Source organism: Anser brachyrhynchus, assembly GCF_964034855.1.
Source record: "Anser brachyrhynchus genome assembly, chromosome: 22".
Classification (NCBI taxonomy): Eukaryota; Metazoa; Chordata; class Aves; order Anseriformes; family Anatidae; genus Anser; species Anser brachyrhynchus.
In genome coordinates this window covers 3,065,810-3,086,930 of record NC_137715.1, presented here as the reverse complement: position 1 = coordinate 3,086,930, position 21,121 = coordinate 3,065,810, and the positions used below count along the sequence as shown (strand labels likewise).

The 21,121-nt window shown below is 73.9% G+C and overlaps 1 protein-coding gene across 1 annotated transcript; it reads right to left on the bottom strand.

Moving 5' to 3' along the window:
• Positions 1-16,102: 16,102 nt before the first annotated feature.
• Positions 16,103-20,745, bottom strand: CDC6 (cell division cycle 6). The gene is given in 12 exon segments (XM_080564650.1): positions 16,103-16,433; positions 16,520-16,590; positions 16,593-16,659; positions 17,220-17,425; positions 17,581-17,645; positions 17,959-18,202; positions 18,304-18,410; positions 18,529-18,689; positions 18,852-19,051; positions 19,163-19,438; positions 19,632-19,890; positions 20,518-20,745. Coding segments are annotated over 12 exon segments (1,821 nt in total). The 5' UTR covers positions 20,593-20,745; the 3' UTR covers positions 16,103-16,343.
• Between the last annotated feature and the right edge of the window lie 376 nt (positions 20,746-21,121).

Genomic DNA, 21,121 nt, shown 5'->3' with positions numbered 1-21,121 from the left:
CCTCCCCCCCTCCACCTCCTCCTCCTCCCCCCCCAGCCCCACGGCGCACGGAGCCCCCGGGGGCAGCCCGGGACAACGACAGGCGGGGGGGGCCGGGGGGGGGCCCGGGGGGGGGCCGTGCGGCTGCGGGGCTGGGCCGGGGGCTGCCGGGGCTGATTTGCCTAATGGCATGCGGCTGAACTGCGCCTGAACCCGCCGGGAAGGGCTCACCTCGGCCTGACCCCCGGCCCCCTGCACGCGTGTGTGTGCGTGTGTGTGCGTGTGTGCACGCCTGAAGGTGGACACGCGTGTTCGTGCTCCGCCGCACAGCCGAAGGGGGTGCGTGTGCGTTCCTGCAGCACACGGGGTGCTGCGTGCACAGACATGTGCGTTCCTGCAGCACACGGGGCACACCTTGCACACACACGTGTGCGTTCCTGCAGCACACAGGACACACCGTGCACACTCGTGTGCATTCCTGCAGCACACGGGACACACCTTGCACACACACACGTGCAGTCCTGCAGTTCATGGGATGCACCGTGCACACACATGTGCACTCCTGCAGCACACAGGGCACACCGTGCACACACGTGTGCATTCCTGCAGCACACAGGGCACACATTGCACACACATGTGCGTTCCTGCAGCACACGGGGCACAGCATGCACTCACACGTACATGCCTGCAGCTCATGGGACACGCTGTGCACACGCACGTGTGAATTCCTGCAGCACACAGGGCACACTGTGCGCACACACACACGTGCAGTCCTGCAGCTCATGGGATGCACTGTGCACACACACGTGCACTCCTGCAGCACACAGGGCACACCGTGCACACACACACACGTGTGCACTCCTGCAGCACACCGTGCACACACACACGTGCACTCCTGCAGCACACAGGCCACACCATGTGCATGCCTCGCACGCACACACACGTCCCCAGCAATGACCAGCAGCACATCTGCACATATGTTTGTGCACGCGTGTCCTTGCCCTGTGCCTGCGTGTGCACACCCCAACCACACACGTGTGTGCACGAGCTGCACGGGCACAGTGCAGCCCCCACACGCAGACCCCCCCCCCCGAAACAGGGGCTGCCCTGCACAGCCTGGCCAGCTCGGCCCCCCCCCACGGACACACGGACAGGGACAGCACAGACAGACGGCTAGCACCAGCCCCCCCTGCCCTCCCCAAAAGGCATGGGGGGGTCCCCTCAGCCCCCTGCCCCCCCTAGGTCCGCTCTGCCCCACCCCTTCTCCCACCATGCTGCCAAAGCACCAGGACACCGGGGGGGCCCCCAGGACACTGAGAGGCTCCCCCCAAGCACCCAGGGTTGGGGGGGGGGACACACACGCGTGCAAGGGTGGACCCCTCACGGGCACTGCCGCCGCACACCGTCCACATGCAGCGAGCGTGACCGTGCGTGTTGCACGCGTGTGAGCGCCCACGTGCACGGCGCACGGGCAGCCCCCCCCCCCCCCCAACCCAGGCAGCAAGTGAGCAGCCGAGGCTTTCTTGCGAGCCTGCCCCCCCCGCCCCGAGAAGGGGGGGGGGGGGGGAAGAGAGAGAATGAGAAAAAAAAGCCCGGAGGCGTGTGTGTGTGTGTCTGTGCGAGAGCGAGCTCGGCAGCGGCCGTGCTTAGCCAGCAGGTTTTGGGAACAAAAGCCCAGCGCTGCTCCAACTTCCTGCAGCGAGCGTGACAAATGGCTGCTGGGCTCGGCCGCGCCGCGCGCAACGGGGCTGCCACGGCCGGGACGCGGCCGGCGGCACCGCAACCACGGCACGGCCACGGCACCGCCACGGCACAACCATGGCACGGCCACGGCACAACCACGGCACGGTCATGGCACAACCACAGCACCGCCCACGGCACCGCCACGGCGCATCCACAGTGCAACCACGGCAAAACCACGGCATGGCCATGGCGCGGCCACGGCATGGTCATGGCGCAACCACGGCACGGCCACGGCACTGCCACGGCACCGCACAGCTTGGGGGCCACGGTGCAGCCACAGCACCGCACGGCTTGGCCACGGCACGGCCACGGCACAGCCACGGTGCGGCCACGGCACGGCCACAGCACCGTACAGCACAGCCATGGCACGGCCACGGCACGGCCACGGCGTGGCCATGGCACCGCACGGCACGGCCACGGTCCCAGCACCGCCGCCCCCGCAGCGCCACGCACGCCCACGGCCGCCCCACACACCGGGCAGCACTTCCCGTCCCGCTCCGGCGGCAACAGGAAGAATGGCAGATCATTAAAAAAATAATAAATAATAATAATAATAATAAAAAAATAAAGCCGTGATGCAGAAGCCGGGAGGAACTGGGGGGGGGGGGGGGGCCGCCCGCACGCAACCCCGTGGGGCCAGCGGGATGGGGGCGCCCCCCTGGCACCTATTGGGACCCCCCCCACGGCCCCGGGGCTTTGGGGAGGGCAGGATGCGGCCGGGAGCACGGCGGAGACCCAAATCCCACGGGGGACCCCCCCCAAATCCCACGGGGAGCCCCCCAAATCCCACGGGGGGGGACACATGGGGCCCCCACCCCGTACCCACAGCGGTCACTCTGGCTCACCCCCCAGACCCTGTGCGAGCTTCGGGACGTGGCGAGGACCCCCCCCCTCCCCCCAACCCCCCCCCCCCAACACCCCCCTCCCAGCCAGGCTGGGGGGTCCCCAGCCCCTTTCCCTTCCTCACCGCCCCCAAGCAGCACCTGGGGGGGCCCCCCCAGCGCCTCCCCCCCCCCCCCCAGCTGCCCGCCCCCTTCAAAGACCCCATTTATCCCCTTCAGCGGCTTTTTGAGCGCGGCGCATTCCCGGGCGGGCCCCCCCCCCGGCCCGCCCGTGACAGTGATAGAAAACCCTGCTCCTTAATGGGCTTTCCCAGGCGCCGCGCCGAGCCCCCATCCATCTTCCCGGCCTGGGGAAAAAAAAAAGGAGGGGGGGGGAATCAGGGGACCCCCCCCCCCCATCCTGCACACCCCCCCCTGCTCCCCCCCAAAAAATGAGCTCCCCGGCCCCTGCCCTGAGCTGGGCCCCCCGGCCCCCGCCGCGCTCCCCCGCCCGCGGCCCCCGGCCCGCAGGGAGCACGTTTTGCTCATTAATTTTTAAGGAAAAAAAAAAAAAAAATTAATTAATTAATTAACGGGGCGCTGCGGGGGAGCGGCTGCGGCGCGGAGGAAACCGGAGCCAGCGGGTAGGGTGACAGCACGGGGGGGGGGGGGGGGGGGGGGCACGATAAGGGGGCCACCGAGCCCCCCCCTTTCCACCTCCCCAGCTTGGGGGGGGGGGGCAATTTCCCCGCAGGCGGCCCCTGGGAACCTGGATGGATGTGGGGGGGGGTCCCCAGCAGCATCCCAGGGGGTTCCACGCCCCCCCCCCCCCCCATTACGAGGGACCCCCGGGGGACCCCCCCCCCCGGCGGCGCAGGGGACGGCGGCGCGGTCGCAGCCCTTGCAGCAGCAGCAGCGCGCCCCCGCTGCTCAGCACCGAGCACACGCACACCGGGGGGGGGGGGGGGACAAGGGGGGGGGCACGCATACGGCGGGGGGGGGGGGTGGGGGGGCTCCGCACGCGCGTGTGCACGCCCCCGGCCGCAGCGTGCACGCCGCCGCCAGCTCTGCACCAAACGCGCGCCTGCGCTGCTCCTCCTGCGAGCCCCGGGGTGGTGCAAGGAGGGTCTGCACGCCCCCGGGGTGCCCCCCCCCCACATTCTGGGGCACCCAAGGGTGCAAGCCCCCCCCCACCCAATGCACCCATAGGTGGGGAGGGGGGCGAGCGGGGAACCCCCCCCCATGCCATGGACGCTATAGGGCCAAGGACAAAGCACCCTTGGGGGCCACAGCCAGCCCCCCCCCCGCCGCCATCCCAACGCCCAGCCTGGCTCCTGGGGGTGCCCCACGGTTGCCCCCCCCCCTCGCCCCAAAACCGCCCCCCCCCCCCGGCCCCCAGGAGGCGGCTGCAGCCCCGGGAGGGCCCCGCGGCCCCCGCAGCTGCAGCACATCTGGCGCGGGGCGGGCTGCGGGGGGGGCGGCGGAGCATGAGGAGGGGGCTGCGGGGCTGCTGGGGGGGGGGGTCCTCTGCTGCCCCCCCCCCCCAACCACCACCAGCACCCAACCCCCCAGCAGGGGAACCCATGGGGCCACCTCCGATGGGACCCCCCCCCCAAGCGCGCCCACGGCCCCCCCGGCGCCTCCCCAAACCGAAGGATGGGGTCAAAGGGAAACTGAGGCACGGGGCCCCTTCCAAAAGGGGGTGGTGGTGGTGGGGGGGGGGACAAGTGCCCCCCCCCCACACACACCCCATTCCCACAATGCGGCGCGTCGGGAATGGCCCCCGAGCGAGCGCGGAGGAGGGGCCCCACCCGCCGCCACCCAGTCGCTCAACTGGTCCCACTGGGTCCCACCGCCGCCGGGGCGGCTCTGGCGGGGGGACAGCGCCCGGGGCTGGCCCTGCCCGGGCCTGCACCGACCCCCCCCGGGGCTTTTTTTTTTTTTTGGGGGGGGGGGGGGACGGACCCCCACCTCCACACCCCGACGGCGCTCGCCGCAGGGCGCGGGGAACGGGGGCGCGCGGGTGCACAAGGAGAGAGGGGGGGGGGTTGGGGAAACTGAGGCAGGCCGAGGGGGGGGGGTACAGCCCGGCCCCCCCCCCCCCCAGCTCCCGGTGGCGGCCGCGGCCCCGTGATGGATGGACGAGGCTGTCAGGGGGAAATTGAATCAGAGCAGGCAGGCCCATCGCCTCCATCGCCTCCACCCCCCCGGAGCAGCCGCCGCGCCAACAAAGGGCGCAGCGCCGGCACCGGCCCCCCCCGCCACCGTGCTGAGCCCCCCCTCCCCTCACCGGCACCCAGCCCGGTGCCACCAACGTGCCCAGGGAACGGCCACCGGCCCCCTAACCGGGCCGTTACAACCCCGGCCATTAACGAAGGTGGCCGTGCAATTAGCGCCCCGCGCGCCCCCGCGCCGTGCCTCAGTTTCCCCCGGTGGCGGCGCCGACGGGGGCCACGGCGAGCGCCCGCAGCCAGGGAGCGAGGAGCGGTGCCCCCAGCCCCCCCCCACCACCGTACGAGGTCGGTTTGCCCCCCCAACCCTTTGTTTCCTGTCGCCGCAGCGATTTATAAAGCTCGCCGGGGGGGGGACGGGGACACCCCCAGGCCCGGTGTCACCCTCCCGGCACCGGAGCAGCACCGCGGGGCCGGCACCGGAGCATCCCTGCGGGGCCGGCACCCGCCAGCACGGACACCGGGGGGTCCCCGCACGCACCCCCGGCTCGGATCCCGACATCAGGACCCCCCCCCCTATAAAAGCAGAGCCCCCCCCCCCCCCCCCGCCCCGGCCCCCCCCTCGCGTACTCACTGGCCGGCGAGGGCGTGCTGTATCCGCTGACGGGCAGCTGGTGCTGGATGCCGGGCAGGGTGCTGGGCGGCGAGAGCCCCCCCAGCATGTGGGGGAAGAAGAAGGCGTAGGGGGGCACGGGGTAGCCGTTGAGGTGCCCCCCCCCGGGCGTGGGGCAGGAGCTGCTGTTGCTGGCCATGGCGGGGGGCCTCCGGTGCTGGTGGGGGGGGGGGGGGGGGCAGGGGGGGGGGGCGCGTTCAGGCGTGGGGTGAGCAGAGCATGGGGCTGCCCGGCGCCTGTCCTGGCACGGCTGCGGCTCCTGGGGTGCTGCGGGGGGGGGGGCAGAAAAAGAAAACGGGGGGGGGGGGTTAAAACACAGGCTGTGACACCCCCAAACCATCCCGACGCGCGCTGCCCACCGCCCCGTGCCTCAGTTTCCCCAGCACCACGTCCCGCCACGGCCCCCGGGGGGGGGCGCAGCGTGCCCGTGGGATTAACGCCGCCGCCCCCCCCGATTAACACCACCACCACCACTGGTCTCTAATCCCGGCTTACGGCCCGGGGGGGGGGGGGGCATGCAGTGGGGACCCCCCCCAGCACCACGCACAGGGGACGTGCGGGTGGGGGGACGCCGACGAGCGCCGCGGGGTCCCCTGAGGTCAGTGTCGCCGCCGCGTGTCCCCGAGCGTCACGGGGGTGCTGGGGGGGGGGGGGCACCTCCTGGCCCAGCACGGGGAGGGGGCTCCGAGACCCCCCCACTAGCACCAGCACCCACCGACAGGGTGCTGGGCACAGCACCCTGACCCCGTACCACGGCTGGGAGCCCCCCCGGCCGGGCAGGGACCCCGCAACCCCCCCCCAAGCCAGGCCAGCGGTGAGGGCCTTGGTGGGGGGGGGGGGACCCACAGCGTATGGGGCGGGGGGCCCGGGGCTTTCACAATCCCGGGCTGGCTGTTTATTTAAGCGCTGGCGCGAGGCCCGGCGGGGGATGTTTATTTGCCGAGAGTGCTGGCTCCCGGCCCCGCGGAGGCGGAAAAGGATCCAGAGGAACAAGGCTGGGCCGCCCGGCGAGGCGCTGGGGAGGGGCTGGGACGGGCACAGCCCTGCCTGCCCCCCCCCCCCCCCCCAAACCACCCCCCCTCACCCCAAGGACTGGGTGCACCCCACCCCCCCCCGGGGGCAGGACCCCCAGCCTCAGACCCCTCAATGATGCCCCGCATCCAGAGGGGCACCCGCAATGGGGTGGCGGAGGGGGACACACACGTACTGTCCCCCCCCCCACCCCATAGTGGGCACCCAAGGGTGGGGGGCACCCACTGGGTGCTGGGCACCGCTCCGGCAGCCGGGACAACGTCGGAGCTGGGCATGGAGGGGAGGGGGGGGGGTGACAGCCGCCAAGCCACGGTGCCCCCCCCACGGCACCCAAGGGACCCCGGTGCCAGCCCAGCGCGGGGGCCACCCACAGCCCCCCCCCCCCATATCCCGTCCCCAAACAGTGCTGCGGCCCCCTGAGCCGAGTTTTGGGGGGGGGGGGGGCAGCGGAGGGGGGGGCGGCGCGGGAAGCAGTGTTGATGTTTGCCGGTGCCAAGTGCTCGCCGGGCACCGCGCCAGCGCCCAATTACTCAACCCGCGCCCAGGCCCCCCCCCTCGCTCCCAGACACCCCCCCCCCCCCAGCACACCGCAGGCCTGGGACAGAGCAAGGCCAGCGGCACGGCCACCGCCTGTCCCCGGCCTGGGGGGCACCTTCCCGGCACCCCCCCGGGACTGGCACCGGCCGAGGGGGCTCTGGAGGTGGGGGCGGGGGGGGTCCTGGGGGTAAATGGAGCTGTGCCCCCCCCCCCCCCGGAGCACGGCACGGTGCCCTCCTGCCGTGCAAAACGGGGCGCAGAGCCCCCGGCACGGGGCTGCTCCCCAAATGGGGGCTGCGGGGGGTCCTGAGCACCCCAACCCTGCGCCCTGGCCGAGCTTTGTGCCGGGGGCAGCAATAGGGAAGGGGGGGGGGGCGGGGGGGCGGGGGGCACAGCCCCACACCGAGGGGCCGCGCTCGCCCTCGCCGGCGCCTTTTCCTCCAGTCCCCCCGGCAGGAGCTGGCCGGGGCCCGGAGCTTCCTGGAATCCGGCGCCACGTTCCAGCCCCGCGCCCAGCGGCCAAGTCCCGGCTGCGAGGATCCTCCCGGCCAGGCCGGGGGCGGCCCCCGGGAGCGGACGGACGGACAGACTGGGGGGGGGGGGATGGACAGACGTGGGGACAGACAGACGGACAGAGCCCGAGCTGTTCCCGGGGCCGGGGCACCCAGCACGGAGCACCGGACCCCGTGCCCGAGGCGGCACGCTGATGTGGCCTCGCTGACCCCCCAGCATCACCCCAAACCGGGGCCCGAAGCCCGCCCCGAGCTCGCCAGGAGCTCCCCAACAAGAGGACACCGTCGTCGTGTCCCCCCCCCAACCCAGTGCCCAAAAAACCAGCCCCCCCGCGGTGACCCCAGCACATGCCCTGGGCAGGGCCGCATCCTGCCCCCGCGAACCGCAGGGCAACGGGGACCGCACGGGGCCGGCGGCACCGCGACACCCCCACGGCCGCTGCGACACCCCCACGGCCATGCCCTATGGGGTTGGGGGGGGTCCTCCAGCAGCCCCCCAACCCCCCCCGGCGCCGGTGCCAACAGCACGCCGCCAAACCCAAGCACGCTTCCTGCCGGGGCGCGCGGCGATGGCAGCGCCAGCGCCCGGATGTGACACGCCGGTGAGCGGGGCCACCGCCCTGCACACGCGTGTGTCCCCGTCCTCCCCCACTCCGTTATCTCCCCCCCCCCCCACACACACACACCCAGAGCTGCACCAGCACCGCGGGGGCAAGCGGGGCCACGCTGCTGGGAGGGGGGCGCACGGGGCGGGGGGGGCACGGGCAGCGCCAGGCCCTTCCCGTCATGCCCGCGGCCGCAGCTTCCCCTCGCCGCTCTCGATTCCCAGGGCTGCCAGGTTTCAGTTCAGCCCCGGCCCCACGCCACCCAGGGCAGTGCCACCCCCTGGGGCCCCTCCCAGACCCCCCCCCCCACCCTCAGCTCCCCAAATCCCAGCCGTGCCCCCCCTTCCCCAAATGCCGCCCCCGCGTCCCCCAGCCTCACCGGCGCGGTGCCCCCGTCGCGCCCAGCTTCGGACGGGGAAGGGGCTGCGGGCGCCGTGCCCCCCGCGGCGCAGGAGGGGAGCGGGGGCCGGGCTCGCTGCCAGCCCCCCCCCCGGGGCAGGGCAGGAAGCGCCCGCGGATCCGCTGTGCGGTCGCAGCCTGCGGTTTCCTCGCTGCTGTCAGCGCCGAGGCTGGGGCAGCCTCACACGCGAGGCCGCCGGCCCCCGCCTCCGCCAGGGTCCTCGGGCACCCCGGGCAGCCGGGCGGTGCCCCCAGCCCAACCCGCCAGCATCGGGTCGGGGGGATACCGGGACCCCTTCCCCGTCCCCCCCCCCCTCGCGGCACCTCGGCCGTGAGTCACCGTCACGTTTCTCACGTCCCCGGGCAGGCGTGATTCATGCCCAGCCCAGCGGCAGGGCCGCAGCCGGCGGCACGCACTCGGTGCAGGCAGCGCGCCGCGGCCACCGCGACAGGGCACGGGGGGGCCGGGGCTGACCCCAGGGGACCCACGCCGCACCCCGGGGCCCGCAGAGCGCCCACGGGCTCGCTCGACCCTGTCGTGGCTCCCCAGCACCCCGGCACCCGACTGGGCACCCTGCGCTGCCCGCTGTCCTTGCCGGTCCCACGGGTGCCCCGCGGAGCCGCCGGCCGCCCCGCAGGGTGGGCGCTCGCCCCGGCACCCCCGCGTCCCGCTGCCGGGTGGGAGCCGCACGCTGAAATTCCACCTGTCGCAGCCGGGCCGGCTCCGGTTACGCCGGGAACGCACCGCTCCGGTTACACCTCCCGCACCCGCCGCGCCATTCTTCCCCGGGAACAGGTGCCCCGGCCCCTGCTGCGGCCCCCGGCCCCGGCACGGCCCTGCAGCCCCGACAGCACCGCGTCAGCCCCGCCACCCATGGGTGCTGGCTCAAAACAGAGGCCTGGCAGGAGCCGTCCGGCCCCAACCAGCTCCCGGGGCCGGCAGCACCCACGGGTGCCCCGCCACCGCCGCCGCCTGCCCACGGAGAGGGCACCCACGGGCACCCCGCGGCGCAGCCCCAACCCTCGGGGAAAAACCAGGGACCCCGCATCCCGGGGAGGGACGGAGGGGATCCACGGTGCCGGGGGGGAGAATCACGGGGCACCGGGGTGGGCGGGGGGGCTCCCGGCGAGCAGCGGGCTGGCCCCACGGCCGCCGCGTTCGCATCGGCCCCCAGTTGTTTTTAGCGCTGGATGCGGCGCGCGGCGCCCTGGGAACGGCGTGCCGGGAACAGCGCGGCCCCAGACAGCCCTTTCTGGCTCGGCGACAGCCGGCAGACAAGTGCAGCTGGCTGCGCCGCCGGCCCGCGGCGCGGGGCCGCTCGGGACACGGCGCCCGGGGCCGGCGTGGGTGGACGCAGCGGGCTGGCGGCCGCGCGCTCCAGCGGGCGGTCGGTGCCGCCGTGCCCCTCGCGCTCCCCTCCGGCACGGCGGCACCGGGCTGCGCCGAGCCCTGGGCAGGGGGGGGGGCACGATGGCTCAAGCCGGGCCCCGGCGTGCACCGAAGCACCCTCGGGGGCTCCAGGTGCCGCGCCCCGAAGCTGCCACCCGCCCGGCGCAGGGCGCACGAGGGGCGTCCCGGCACCGCGTCCCCTGGCACGGCCTGGCGCAGGCGGCCACACGCGGCCCCTGCCGTGAGCCCCCCCCCCCTGCCCCCCCCACCCCCGGCTAAGCCTCCTCCAGCCGCAGGGAGATTAACCCATTTTCCGTAATCAGCACATGTGTCACCGCAGATATGATCGCAGCCCTTCCCCCAGAGCCCCAGGGGCTGGCAGTGCCACCGCGGGGCGCCCCACGGCACCGGGCGCCCCACGGCACGGCGAGCGCGCCGCCCCAGCTGGGCGGCCGCGGGGACCCCAAAAGCGCCGCGGCGGGGACCCAAAAAGGGCTGAGCGTGTGTGTGTGGGGGGGGGTGGGGGCCGTCCCCTCGCTGTCCCCAAAAGCTGTCGGCGCGGGCGGCGCGGGGCTGGCGCAGCGAGCGTGGCACGTCGGCGCGCCGCAGCCTCCCGGTTATAAATAGAGCCGGAGCCGCCGCCGAGCTGGTGAATCCCAGCGCCGCGGGGCAGGCGGCGGCACGGGGCCCTCCCCGGGCTCACCGGCACCGGGCACACGGGGACAAACCGGGCTGGGACGCGGCGCCTGGGTGCGTGTCCCCCCCCAGCCCCCCAGTGCCACCCACGGGCTCCGGTGGCACCCAAGGGGGGGGACAGGGGTGAAGGGACCCGGGGTCCTGCCGCGGTGCCGGTGCCAGCGCCCCGCTCCCGGCTCCGCCACGCAGCCGGGAGCCGCAGGGCCACGCATGCCCCACGGCGGCCCCCCCCAAGGTCACCCCCAAGGGCAAGGGCCCGCACCCCCTGGGGACATATGGCCCCGGCAGCGGCGGGCGCGGGGCCGCTAAGCCCCGGAGCCGTCACCCCGCTAATCCCGGCGGGGACGAGGGCACCTCGGGGCGGCGCAGCCGGGGCACCGGGCGCGTCCCATAGGGGACACCCCCCCCTTCAGCCCCCCCCCCCCAAGAAGCCAAATGGGGTCAAAGGTCAAAGATTTTGGGGGACACCCCCTGCTCCCAGCAGGCTGGGGTGGAGGGGGCTCTGGTTTTTCCCATCCCTCCCGGCTGCATGAGGTGGGGGGGAAGGGGGGGGGGGTCACCCCACCGCCCCCCCCCACCTTGGGGGCCACCGCAGCGCCCGGCGTGGCTCGCCCCCGGCCACCGCTGCAAGGAGGGGGCCAGGGCTCAGTGCCCCCCCCCCCCGAGCAAAAGGCAGGCAGAAGGGGGGGGGCAGCAGCCGGAGCCCCCTCTCTGGCCCCCCCCCAGCCCCGCCGCCGCGCCAGCGCCCTGTCAGCCGCGGGGAGAGGGATGACTTCCTCCGCGGGACGGCCCCCGCCGGGCCAGGAAGCGGCACAGACACCGCTCGCTGCCCCCCCCAGGACCCCCCCCACAACCCTTGGCACCCATAGGTGCCCCCCAACCCCCCCCCCCCCAGCCCCACTCACTGGCACCGCAGAGGCCCACGCAGCTGGGGCAGCGGCTGCGCCCTGACTGCCCCCCCCCGCCCCCGTCTCACCCCCCCCCCCCACAAAGGCACCCCCAAAAAGGGGAAGCGGCGGCCGTGCACCAGGCCCCCCGCCGCCCCCCCCCCTCCATGCAGGGTGCCTGCAGTGCTCCGGGGGCACCCAGAGCCCAGCCCGGGGGGGGGGGCTCAGCACCACGCTCCTGGGGGGCACCCAGCACCCTGCTCCCGCTGTGCCCCCCCCCATTAACCCCCTCCAGCACCCAGCTCCTGGGGCCCCCCCCCAGCCCCAATTTGGGTGCCCTGAGCCCCGTAAGAGCTGGGGGAGGGGAATAAGTGGGGGGGGGGCTGGGGAACCCCCAGACCTCAGCCCAAGAGGAGACCCCCGCAATTTGGGGGGCACCGGAAGGGGGGGGGCAGCACCCCCAAACACAAAGGGGGGGGGTTAATGCAGCTGGGGGGGGGGGCAATGATCCTGCTCCGGGGCCACACAGCGACCTCAGCCGCCCGGGGGGGCCCCCAGCGCCCCCTTTCCCTTAAGGGGCACCCCGTATCCAACAGGGTACCCCTTTTCTATGGGGGGGGGCACCCCCCACCCTATGCCCCCCCGCCCTCCCGCCCCCCCCCCAATCCAGAGCCCCCCCCTTGAGCCCCCCCCCTTAACCACTGCGGGGGGGGGGGGGGCACCCCCGGTGGGGCACCCCAGAGCCCACCCCCCCCGGACTCTGGGGGGGGGGGTTCCACCAGCCCCCCCCCCGCCGGGCCGCACCCGGTCCCGGTGCCCCTGGGCGGGGGGGGGGGGGGGGGGGAACTCGGCCGGCCCTGCCCCGCCCGCAGGGCCTCGGGAAACGGCGCCTGGGCCCGGCGGGCGGGGCGGCGGCGGATCCCCGGGGAGGGGGGGGGGAGTGGGGGGGGGGGGGCCCCGCTCGGTACCTGCTCACGGCAGCTCCTTCACGGCCCGCGGGCTCCGGGCGGCGGCGGCGGCGGCTGCTGCTGCATGGCGGCGGGGAGCGGGGACCCGACCGGAAGGGAGAGGAAGGGACGGCGGCGGCGAAGGGGGGAGCTCTCAGCGCGAGGCGGCGGCGGCCATTGCGAGTCATGTGCTCGCGGGGGAAACTTTACCCGGGGCTGGGCCGGGCCGGGCTGGGCCGGGCCGGGCGGGGCTGCGCCGGGCGCGGCGGCGGCGGCGGCGGCGGCGGCGGCGGCGGCGGCGGGGAGGGAGGGCGGGGAGGGCGCGCGCCGCCCCGCCCCCGCTGGCCACGCCCACTCCGCGCCGGCCACGCCCCCTTCCTCGTAGGGCCACGCCCCCTCCCCGCTCCACTCCGTCCCCACCGCTGCCTACGCCCCAGCCTCCTGGCCACGCCCCCCTCCTCCTGGCCACGCCCCCTCCTTCTGGCCACGCCCCTCCGCTCCTGGCCACGCCCCCCGTTCTCCTGGCCACGCCCCCTACCCGCTAGCCTCGCCTTACCCCGCTGACCCGCCCCACCCCGCCTTGGCCACGCCCCCTCCTCCCGGCCCCGCCCCTCCCGCCAATGGGGCGCCGGCGGGGGCGTGGCCTGGCGGCAGCGGAGCGCTTTGAAGCGGCGGCGAAGGCGGAAGGGGGAGAAAGTGCGGGGGGGGGGGGTCTTAAAGGGGCCGCGGCGGGTTTCTGATGTGGGGGGGGGGCGGTGTCTGATGGCTGCCCCCCCACACTGGGGGGGGGCGGGGGGGGGGGGTGGGGTGCCCCCCCCGTGGTTGAGGGGGGTGTGGAGGGGGCAGGGCTGGGGGTACTCCGAGGGGGGGGGGGCTTTTGGAGCACCCCCAGGGGGGTTGGGGGTCACCGAGGGGAAAATTTTGGGGGGGGGGGGGGGAAGGGGGGGACAGATGGGGGGGGCACAGGGCTGGGGAGGTCCTGAGCACCCCAGGGGGGTAGGGGGGCCACCCATGGGCCCCAGGGCTGCAGGGACCCCAAATGGGGGGGAAATGGGGGGGGGGGGGGAGGGGGCATGGCCTCAATTTCCCATGGGTGACCCTGGGGGGGGGGTGAGGGTTGCTGGACCCCCCCCGGACCCCCTCCAGACCCTCCCCCCAGAACACACGGGCCACTGCGGCAAGGCCCAGCCAGGAGGAAGGTGCCAAAGGGCTCCCAGATGGGCTCTGCGGCCCCCCCCCCAGGATGGGACCCCCCCCAGGATGGGACCCCCCCATTGCCCCCAGCCCCACTCCCCCCCCCTGTGCTCCCCCCCCCAAACCCCCCAGCACCAAACCCCGCTGAGCGCCGGGGCCATGCCGGGAGGGCTGGCGGTGTCCCCAAACGCGAGGTCACCCCACGGCCCCCCCCCCCCCTTTTTGCCCCCCCCCCCCGTGTCCCCCCCCCCGGCCCCGCAGCGGGTGCAGCGGCGCGGAAGCGGCTGTCAGATGGCATCTGGGTGCCGGCGGTGACAGCGCGGGGAGGGCACCGTGGCCGCCCACGTGGCCCTTATGTAAGGAGAGGCCACGGGAGGACAGCGGGGCGCCGGGGACACCGGCGTGGGGACACCGGGATGCCGAGGGGGGGGCACCAGGGGGGACGCAGGGATGCCAAGGGGACACGGTGGGGGACCCACCGGCAGCACCCTGGGGTGCTGAGGCCGTGGGATACAGGGTGCCATGCTCGCCGGGGACACCGGCATGGCCGGGACACCGTGGGGGACACCACGGGGACACCGGCGTGGGGACACCGGGACGCCGGGGGGGACACCGTGGGGACACTGCGGGGACCCACCGGGCACCCACCGGCAGCACCCCGGGGTGCTGAGGCAAGGGGACACAGTGGTGCATGGCACCAGGTGCCACGCTCTCCATGCCACCGGCACAGCCAGCACACCGTGGGGACACGGCGGGGATACAGCAGGGACCCCCTGGCAGCACCCCAGGGTGCTGAGGCAACGGGATGGGGGCGCACAGCACCGGGTGCCACGCTCACCGTGCCACCAGCACGGCTGGGACACCGTGGGGACACCACGGGGACACCGGGGACGCCAGGGGGACAATGGGGGGACACTGGGGACACCCACGAGCAGCACCCCCGGGGTGCTGAGGCAATGGGATGGGGGCGCACAGCACCGGGTGCCACGCTCACCGTGCCACCGGCACGGCCGGGACACCCTGGGGACACCGTAGGGCCACGTGGCACCCAGGTGCCCCCCCTGCCCAGTGCCACCCTCGCCCAAACCCACCTGGGTGGGGGGGTCGGGGGGGGCGCACGGCCCCTGCGTCACCCCGCCGCGTCACCGCGGGCACCCGCAGTGCCACCCGCTTCCGTCCCGGCCCCCGTGGCACCGGGCAGGATGTGGCCCCTGGGAGGGGGGGAGGGGCACGGTGGTGGCACCCCCCTTAACCCCCCCCCCCCCCCCAAAAAAAAGGGGTTTGCCCCATGGAAGTGGGTGTTGGGGTGCTGGTGCCCGTGGGTGACAAGGACACGGGGGGGGGGGGGGGGCACAAAATTGCTGCTCCCCCCCCCATGAGGCTGCACCACCAGGCACACAGCCCAGCTACAAATAGCGCCCCCCCCCCCCGCCCCCGTTATCAGCTCAGCTCCACTGGGGGGAGGCACCGGGCCCTGACCCCCCCCCCCCCCAGCCCTGTCCCTGCCTGGGGGTCCCCAAAGTGTCCCCTGGGGCTGGGGGGGGTGAAATGGGGGGCAGGGGGGGCAGCTCAGCACCAGCATCCTGCCAGGCACCGGGGAGGGGGGGACGGGACAAGGACAGGGCCGGGTCCTGCACCACGGGGACCCCACAGCCCCGGGGGGGGGGGGGCACGGGGACGCCCTAAAGGCCCCCCCAGGCTGAGGTTGTGCCATGTGCCCCCCCCCCCCAGCAGCCCCCGCACCTGGTGCTGGGAGCCCCGGGGACCACACGGACAGGGCTGGGGGGGCAGCACCCCCTTACCTTGTGCTCCCCCCCCGCCCGGGACCCCCATTGTGCCCCCCCCACCTCCTGCCACCCCCCGGGGGGGGGGGGGGCCCAGCCAGGGCCAGGCCCTCATTAGGCTGCGGGAAGCGGCTGAGAGATCAAAGCGCCCGGCCCCAATTAGCGCCTGCAGCCCCGGGGGGGTGGGGGGGGGGCGTGGGAGCAGGGCTGCCCCCCCCCCAACCCCCCCCCAGGGTTCTGAGGACCCCCCCGGGCAGGCAGCACCCAACGCAGCACCCATGGGTGCCCCCCCCCCCCCACTGGGGCAGGGATAAGGTGAGGCCCACCCCCCCCCCCAGATCTCCCACTGCCTGGGGGGGGTTATTAATGGCAGGATGGGGGGGAAGGGGGGGGGGAAGGGGGGGGGGAAGGGGGGGGGAAGGGGGGGGGAAAGGGCTGGGCCCCCCCTTCCTGGAGCCCCCCCCCCCTTACGCCCCCGCAGCCGGGAGGCTGCAGAATGAGGTCAGAGCCGCCCTCGGTTAATGCAGGCGGAGGAGGCGCCGGGAGCAGCTGGGGGGGGGGGACAAAAAGGGTGGGGGGGGTGCAGAAAGGGGGGGGTGGGCACACCCAGGACCCCCAGGGAGCAGCGGGGGGGGGGAAGCCCCCAGAGGCAGGAGCCCGTCGCCGAACCAGGACTTTATTAGCAGCAGGAGATGGGGGGGTGGCAGCACCCCCCCCCCAAAATGGAGCAGGGGGGGCGGTGGGGGGGGGGGGGGGGCAGCAGCCTCCCACCCCTTAAAACCAACAGAAACAAGAAAAATGGGGGGGGGTCCTGCTGGATCCAGGCGCAGCCGGGACCCCCCCCCTCTGTACCCGTGGCTGTGCCGCCTAAAACCGCGCCGAGCACTGCAGGAGGGGGGGAACGGGGGGGCTGGGGTGTCCCGGGGGGGGCTGTGGTGTCCCTGGGGGGGCTGTGGTGTCCCGGGGGGGGCCCCTAAAGCAGCCCCTGCGCCAGGATGCTCCCCACCAGCACGGCGTCCTGCAGCGCGTGCCGTGCCTCCTCCTCCTCGATCTTCAGGGACACCTGGGGACGGGGACAGCGGAGGGGCTCAGCACCCACAAAGTGGGGGGGGGTGACCCCCCCCCCCCCCCGGCCCCCCCAAATCCTACCTTGGCCAGCCGGGCCTCCTTGGCCCTCTTCAGCCGCAGGACGCCGCGGGCCTCCAGCAGGGTGACGAGGACAGGCACTCGGCCTGGTCCACGGCGGGGAGCTGCTGCCGGCGGCACACGCGGCTGTAGGCGTCGTGGAGCTGGGGGCAGCGGGGGCAGTGTCGGCGTGGGGGGGGACACCACGGGGACCCCGGGGACCCCCCCAAGGAGCCCAGGGACCCTAAGGACCTCGGGATGCCAGGGAACTCGGGGACCCCCAAGGAGCCCAGGGACCTTGGGGACAGCAGGGACCCTAAGGACCCCAGAGACCCTAAGGACCCCGGGGACACCGGGGGCCCTAAGGACCCCAGGGACCTCAGAGACCCTGGGGACTCCCAAAGACCTCGGGGACCCCAGGGACCTTGGGGACGCCAGGGACCCCAGGAACACGAGGGACTTCGGGGACCCTAAGGACCCCAGAGACCCCAGGGACTTTGGGGACCCCAGGGACCTCAGAGACCCTGGGGACACCAGGCACCCTAAGGACCTCATGGGCTTCAGGGACCCCCAGGGCCCCCAAGAACCCCAGGAACATCAGGGACCCTAAGGACCCCAGGGACCTTGGGGACCTCAGAGACCCCCAAGGAGCCCAAGGACCTCGGGGACCCCAAGGACTCTAAGCACCCCAGGGAACCCCAAGACCCCCGGCCCCAAACCTCACCTTCCCCAGCGTGACCTCGCGGGCGCGCAGGTGCCGTGCGAGCAGCAGCAGGGAGCACACGAGGACTTTCTGCTGCAGGGGGAAGGTGTCCGGGGCCCCGCGCCCCCCCGCCGCCATCCTGTCCCCAAACACCTCCGAGAGGACGCGGGAGACGTGCGGGAGCCCCACGCGCGTGGGCACCGGGGAGGGCGCGGAGGGGGGGTCACCTGCAGGCAGAAAGCGGGGAGGGGGGGGTCAGGGTTTTTTTTTGGGGGTGGCACAAAACCCAGCTGTCCCCCAGGGAGGGGGGACACCGAGCTTTGTGCCTCCCTTCGGGGCCGCCCCCCAGTGACCCCCCCCACGCCCCCCCCCAACTACTTACAGCTGGGCGGGGGCTTGAGGAGGGTCTGGGTCCTCACGTCCAGCTCCACCAGCTCCACGGCTCGCCTGCGGGGAGACGGCCCCGGCCCCCTCAGCACCCAGAGCCGGGCTCAGCACCACCACGCGTCGCCCCATGGCGCTGAGCACCCCCTTTTCCTGCCTCCTGCCTCCCCCGCGACCCCCCCGGGACGCGGCGTCACCATCTTTCCTCCCCGTATATCTAATAATAAACGCATTTAACCTAAACCTCCGCTTTTTAAGCTTAAACCCCCCATCCTATCACCACCCCCCCACAACAAAAAGCCCCCCCCCAGCTTCCCCGAGCCCCCCGGGGGGGTCACTGGAAGCAGGAACCCTTCACCCCCCCCCGGTCCCTCACCTGCAGATGTCGAGGGCTTTGCGCGCGTCGCCGGACACGGCCGAGACCTTGCGGGCGCAGAACTGGAGGGCGCGGGGGTCCACCAGGGGCTCGGCCCCCCCCCGGGCCAGGCGCTCCTGCAGGATGGCCGCCAGCTGCTGGCGGCTGTAGGGGGGGAAATGCAGCAGGCGGGGGGGGCCGGGGGCCAGGCGGGCGTGCAGCCGTGCCAGGCTGCGCTCCGTCAGGTCCAGCGCGTTGGCCAGCCCTGCGGGGCACAGCGGGGTTAAGGGGGGGGACTTCGAGGGGGTCCAGGGGGGGCTTGACCTCGATTTTGGAGGCGGGGGGGGGGGGTGATTTTGTGCTCACCGATGAGGACGAGCCTGGAGCCGGGCAGCCGGGGCCACTCGAAGATGGTGTAGAGCACGTCCTGCCCCTTGCTCTCCAGCTGGTCCAGCTCGTCCAGCACCAGCAGCCTGCAGGGGGGGCGATGCTCAGCTCAGCCCCAAAATCCCCCCCCCCGCGACCCCCTGGGGGTACCCAGGGCAGGGGAGAGGACGGGATACGGGTCCCAGCCCCTGCCTCGGGACTCACAGCATGGGCCCCGCGGCCGTCAGCTCCTTCTCCAGCCTCCTGAGCGCCTCCCTCCCGGCCCCCGGCAGCCCCAGCTGCTGCGCCACGGCGGGGAAGACGGCGTGCGGGGTGCTGAGCGCCATGCAGTTCAGCACCACGGTCCGGCTCCCCGCCAGCTCGTCCTGCCGGGGAAAGGGAAACACCACGGGGGGGGTCAGGGCATTGCATCTCCAGCTCGTAAAACCCCAGGGAAAGACCCCCACCCCCCCCTCGCCCCCGAACGCGGGACCCTCTCCAAACCCCCCAAAGTTTCGGGGTTCCCGCGGGGAGCCCGGGCCCAGCACCTGGCAGTCGCGCAGGACGCAGCTCAGGCACGCCGTCTTGCCCGTCCCGGGGGCTCCCGAGATGTAGAGGCTGCCGGGGCGCCGGGCGCCCAGGTGCTCCCGCAGGAATTGCCGGATGGCGCCCGCCTCCCGCTCCCGGCCCTGCAGGCGCTCGGGCACGGCGGCGTGCAGCGCCCGCTTCGCCTGCTGGTAGCAGGTCCCTGCGTTGGGACAGGGGAAAAGGAAAAATAGGGTTAGGGGAGGCTGTGTCCCCCCCCCCCCCCCACATACACACACCTTGGGGACCCCCGTCCCGGGCCGTCCGCGCTCACCTTCGGGCCTGAAGAGCCGGGCGCGCGCAGGGTCCCCGCTGCGCCCCGAGCTTTGGGGGGTCTCCTGCCCTCGGAGCGGCGTGGATGGCCCCGGGGTGCTGGGCTTCTCCGGGGTGCTCGGCGGCTTCCCCGGGTTGCTCAGCTTCTCCGGGCTGCCGTGCTTCCCCGGGGAGGCCGCGGCGTCCCCGAAAAGCAGGCGGCGCCCCCGGTTCTCCTTGCTGCGCTTGGCCGGGGAGCAGGGCAGGGCGTGGGGGACGTTGCACAGGTTGTCATCGCCTGCCGAGGGGGGGGACACGAGGGGACAGCTCAGCCCAGCACCACGGTCCCGACCGCGACGCTGCTCCGAGCGCTCGCAGAGGAGAGAAAAGCGCTTTGCACCCCGGAGGACGCCCCCCGGCCTCACGCGGCAGCACCCAGGGAGGGGGCTTCAGCCCTGTCCCAAGGTGGGGGGGGGCAGGCGGGGGCTCACCCAGGCGCTTGCGGGGGCTCAGGGGCAGCGCTTGGCTCCGGGGCGAGAGCGGGGCCGGGGCTGCGGGGCTGGGCTCCGCGGGGCTCCTGGGCAAGGGCGAGAGGTTCGGGGCGGCGGGGTCATGGTCGGGGCCATCCAGGGGGGGCTTGGCCAGGGGGGTCTTGGCCGGGGGGGCGGCGAGGCAGCGGGCGCTCCTCCGGCGGGGGAAGCCGATGGTGGCCTGGCTCTGCGAGCGGGTGCTGGGCATGGCTGGGGGGCTCTGCGGGGAGAGGCAGCGTCACACCGGGAGACCCCCACCCGCAGCTTCCCCTGGCCCCCCGCCCCCCCTCCGCGTTCCCCGGCTCTGCCCACACCTCCCCATAGCCCCCCAGCCCCACATGACCCCCTATCACCACCCTTACCCCATGTGCACTCCCCATAGACCCCCAGCCTTGCCCCGTGTGCCCCAGCCCTATAACACAACCCCCATCCCACCACCCTTACCCCATGTTTGTGCTCCCCACGGCCCCCCAGCCCTACAACATGACCCTATATCGCCGCCCTTACCCCGCGCACGCTCCCCGCAGCCCCCCAGCCCTACAATGTGACCCCATACAACCCCCACCCTCACCCCACGCGTGCTCCCCACAGCCCCCCAGCCTCGCCCCATGTACCCCAGCCCTACGACGACCCCATACCACTGCCCCTATCCGCCCTATAGCCCTGCCCCCCATGCCCCACAGCCCTCTGCCCCCAATATCCCGGCCCCCACAAACCCCTGCTTCCTGCCCCATAACCCTGGTGCCCTGCCCCTATTCCCTGCCCCCTAACCCAGGTGTCCTGCCCCTGTGCCCTGCCCCATAGCCCCCCACAGCCCCCCCAGAGCCCCCCGGCCGCCCCCACCAACCTCCTGGCGCCAACTCAGCCGCAGCCCCGCCGTTCCCGCCACCAGGCCGGCCAGGCCCCGCCCCCGCCGCCCCATTGGCCGCGCTCCCGCGCCGCCGGCGCCAATCGCCAAGTCCCGCGCCAAGCGCTCCGGCTAATTGGCGCCAACGCGCGGGGCATGCCGGGAGGTGTATGCCGCGGCGCGCAAGGCTTGCTGGGAGATGTAGTCCTGAGGGTGGGGGGCGGAGGGGCTGGGGAGCCTCCACGGCCCCGAACTGCCTCCCAGTATCCCCAGTCCCGGTTCCCCACGGCTCCCAGCATCACCAGTCCCAACTCTCCACCACTCCCAGTATCCCCAGGCCCAGCTCCCCACCGCTCCCAGTATCCTCAGCACCCGCAGTATCCCCAGTTCTCCCAGTATCCCCAGTCCCAGCTCCCCAGCCCTCCCAGTATCCCCACTCCCAGCTCCCCAGTGCTCTCAATATAACCAGTATCCCCAGTCCCAGCTCCCCAGTGCTCCCAGTATCCCAAGCCCCAGTCCCCCAGTGCTCCCAATATCACCAGTCCCAACTCTCCACCGCTCCCAGTACCCCAGATCCCAGCCCCCAGTGCTCCCAGTATTCCCC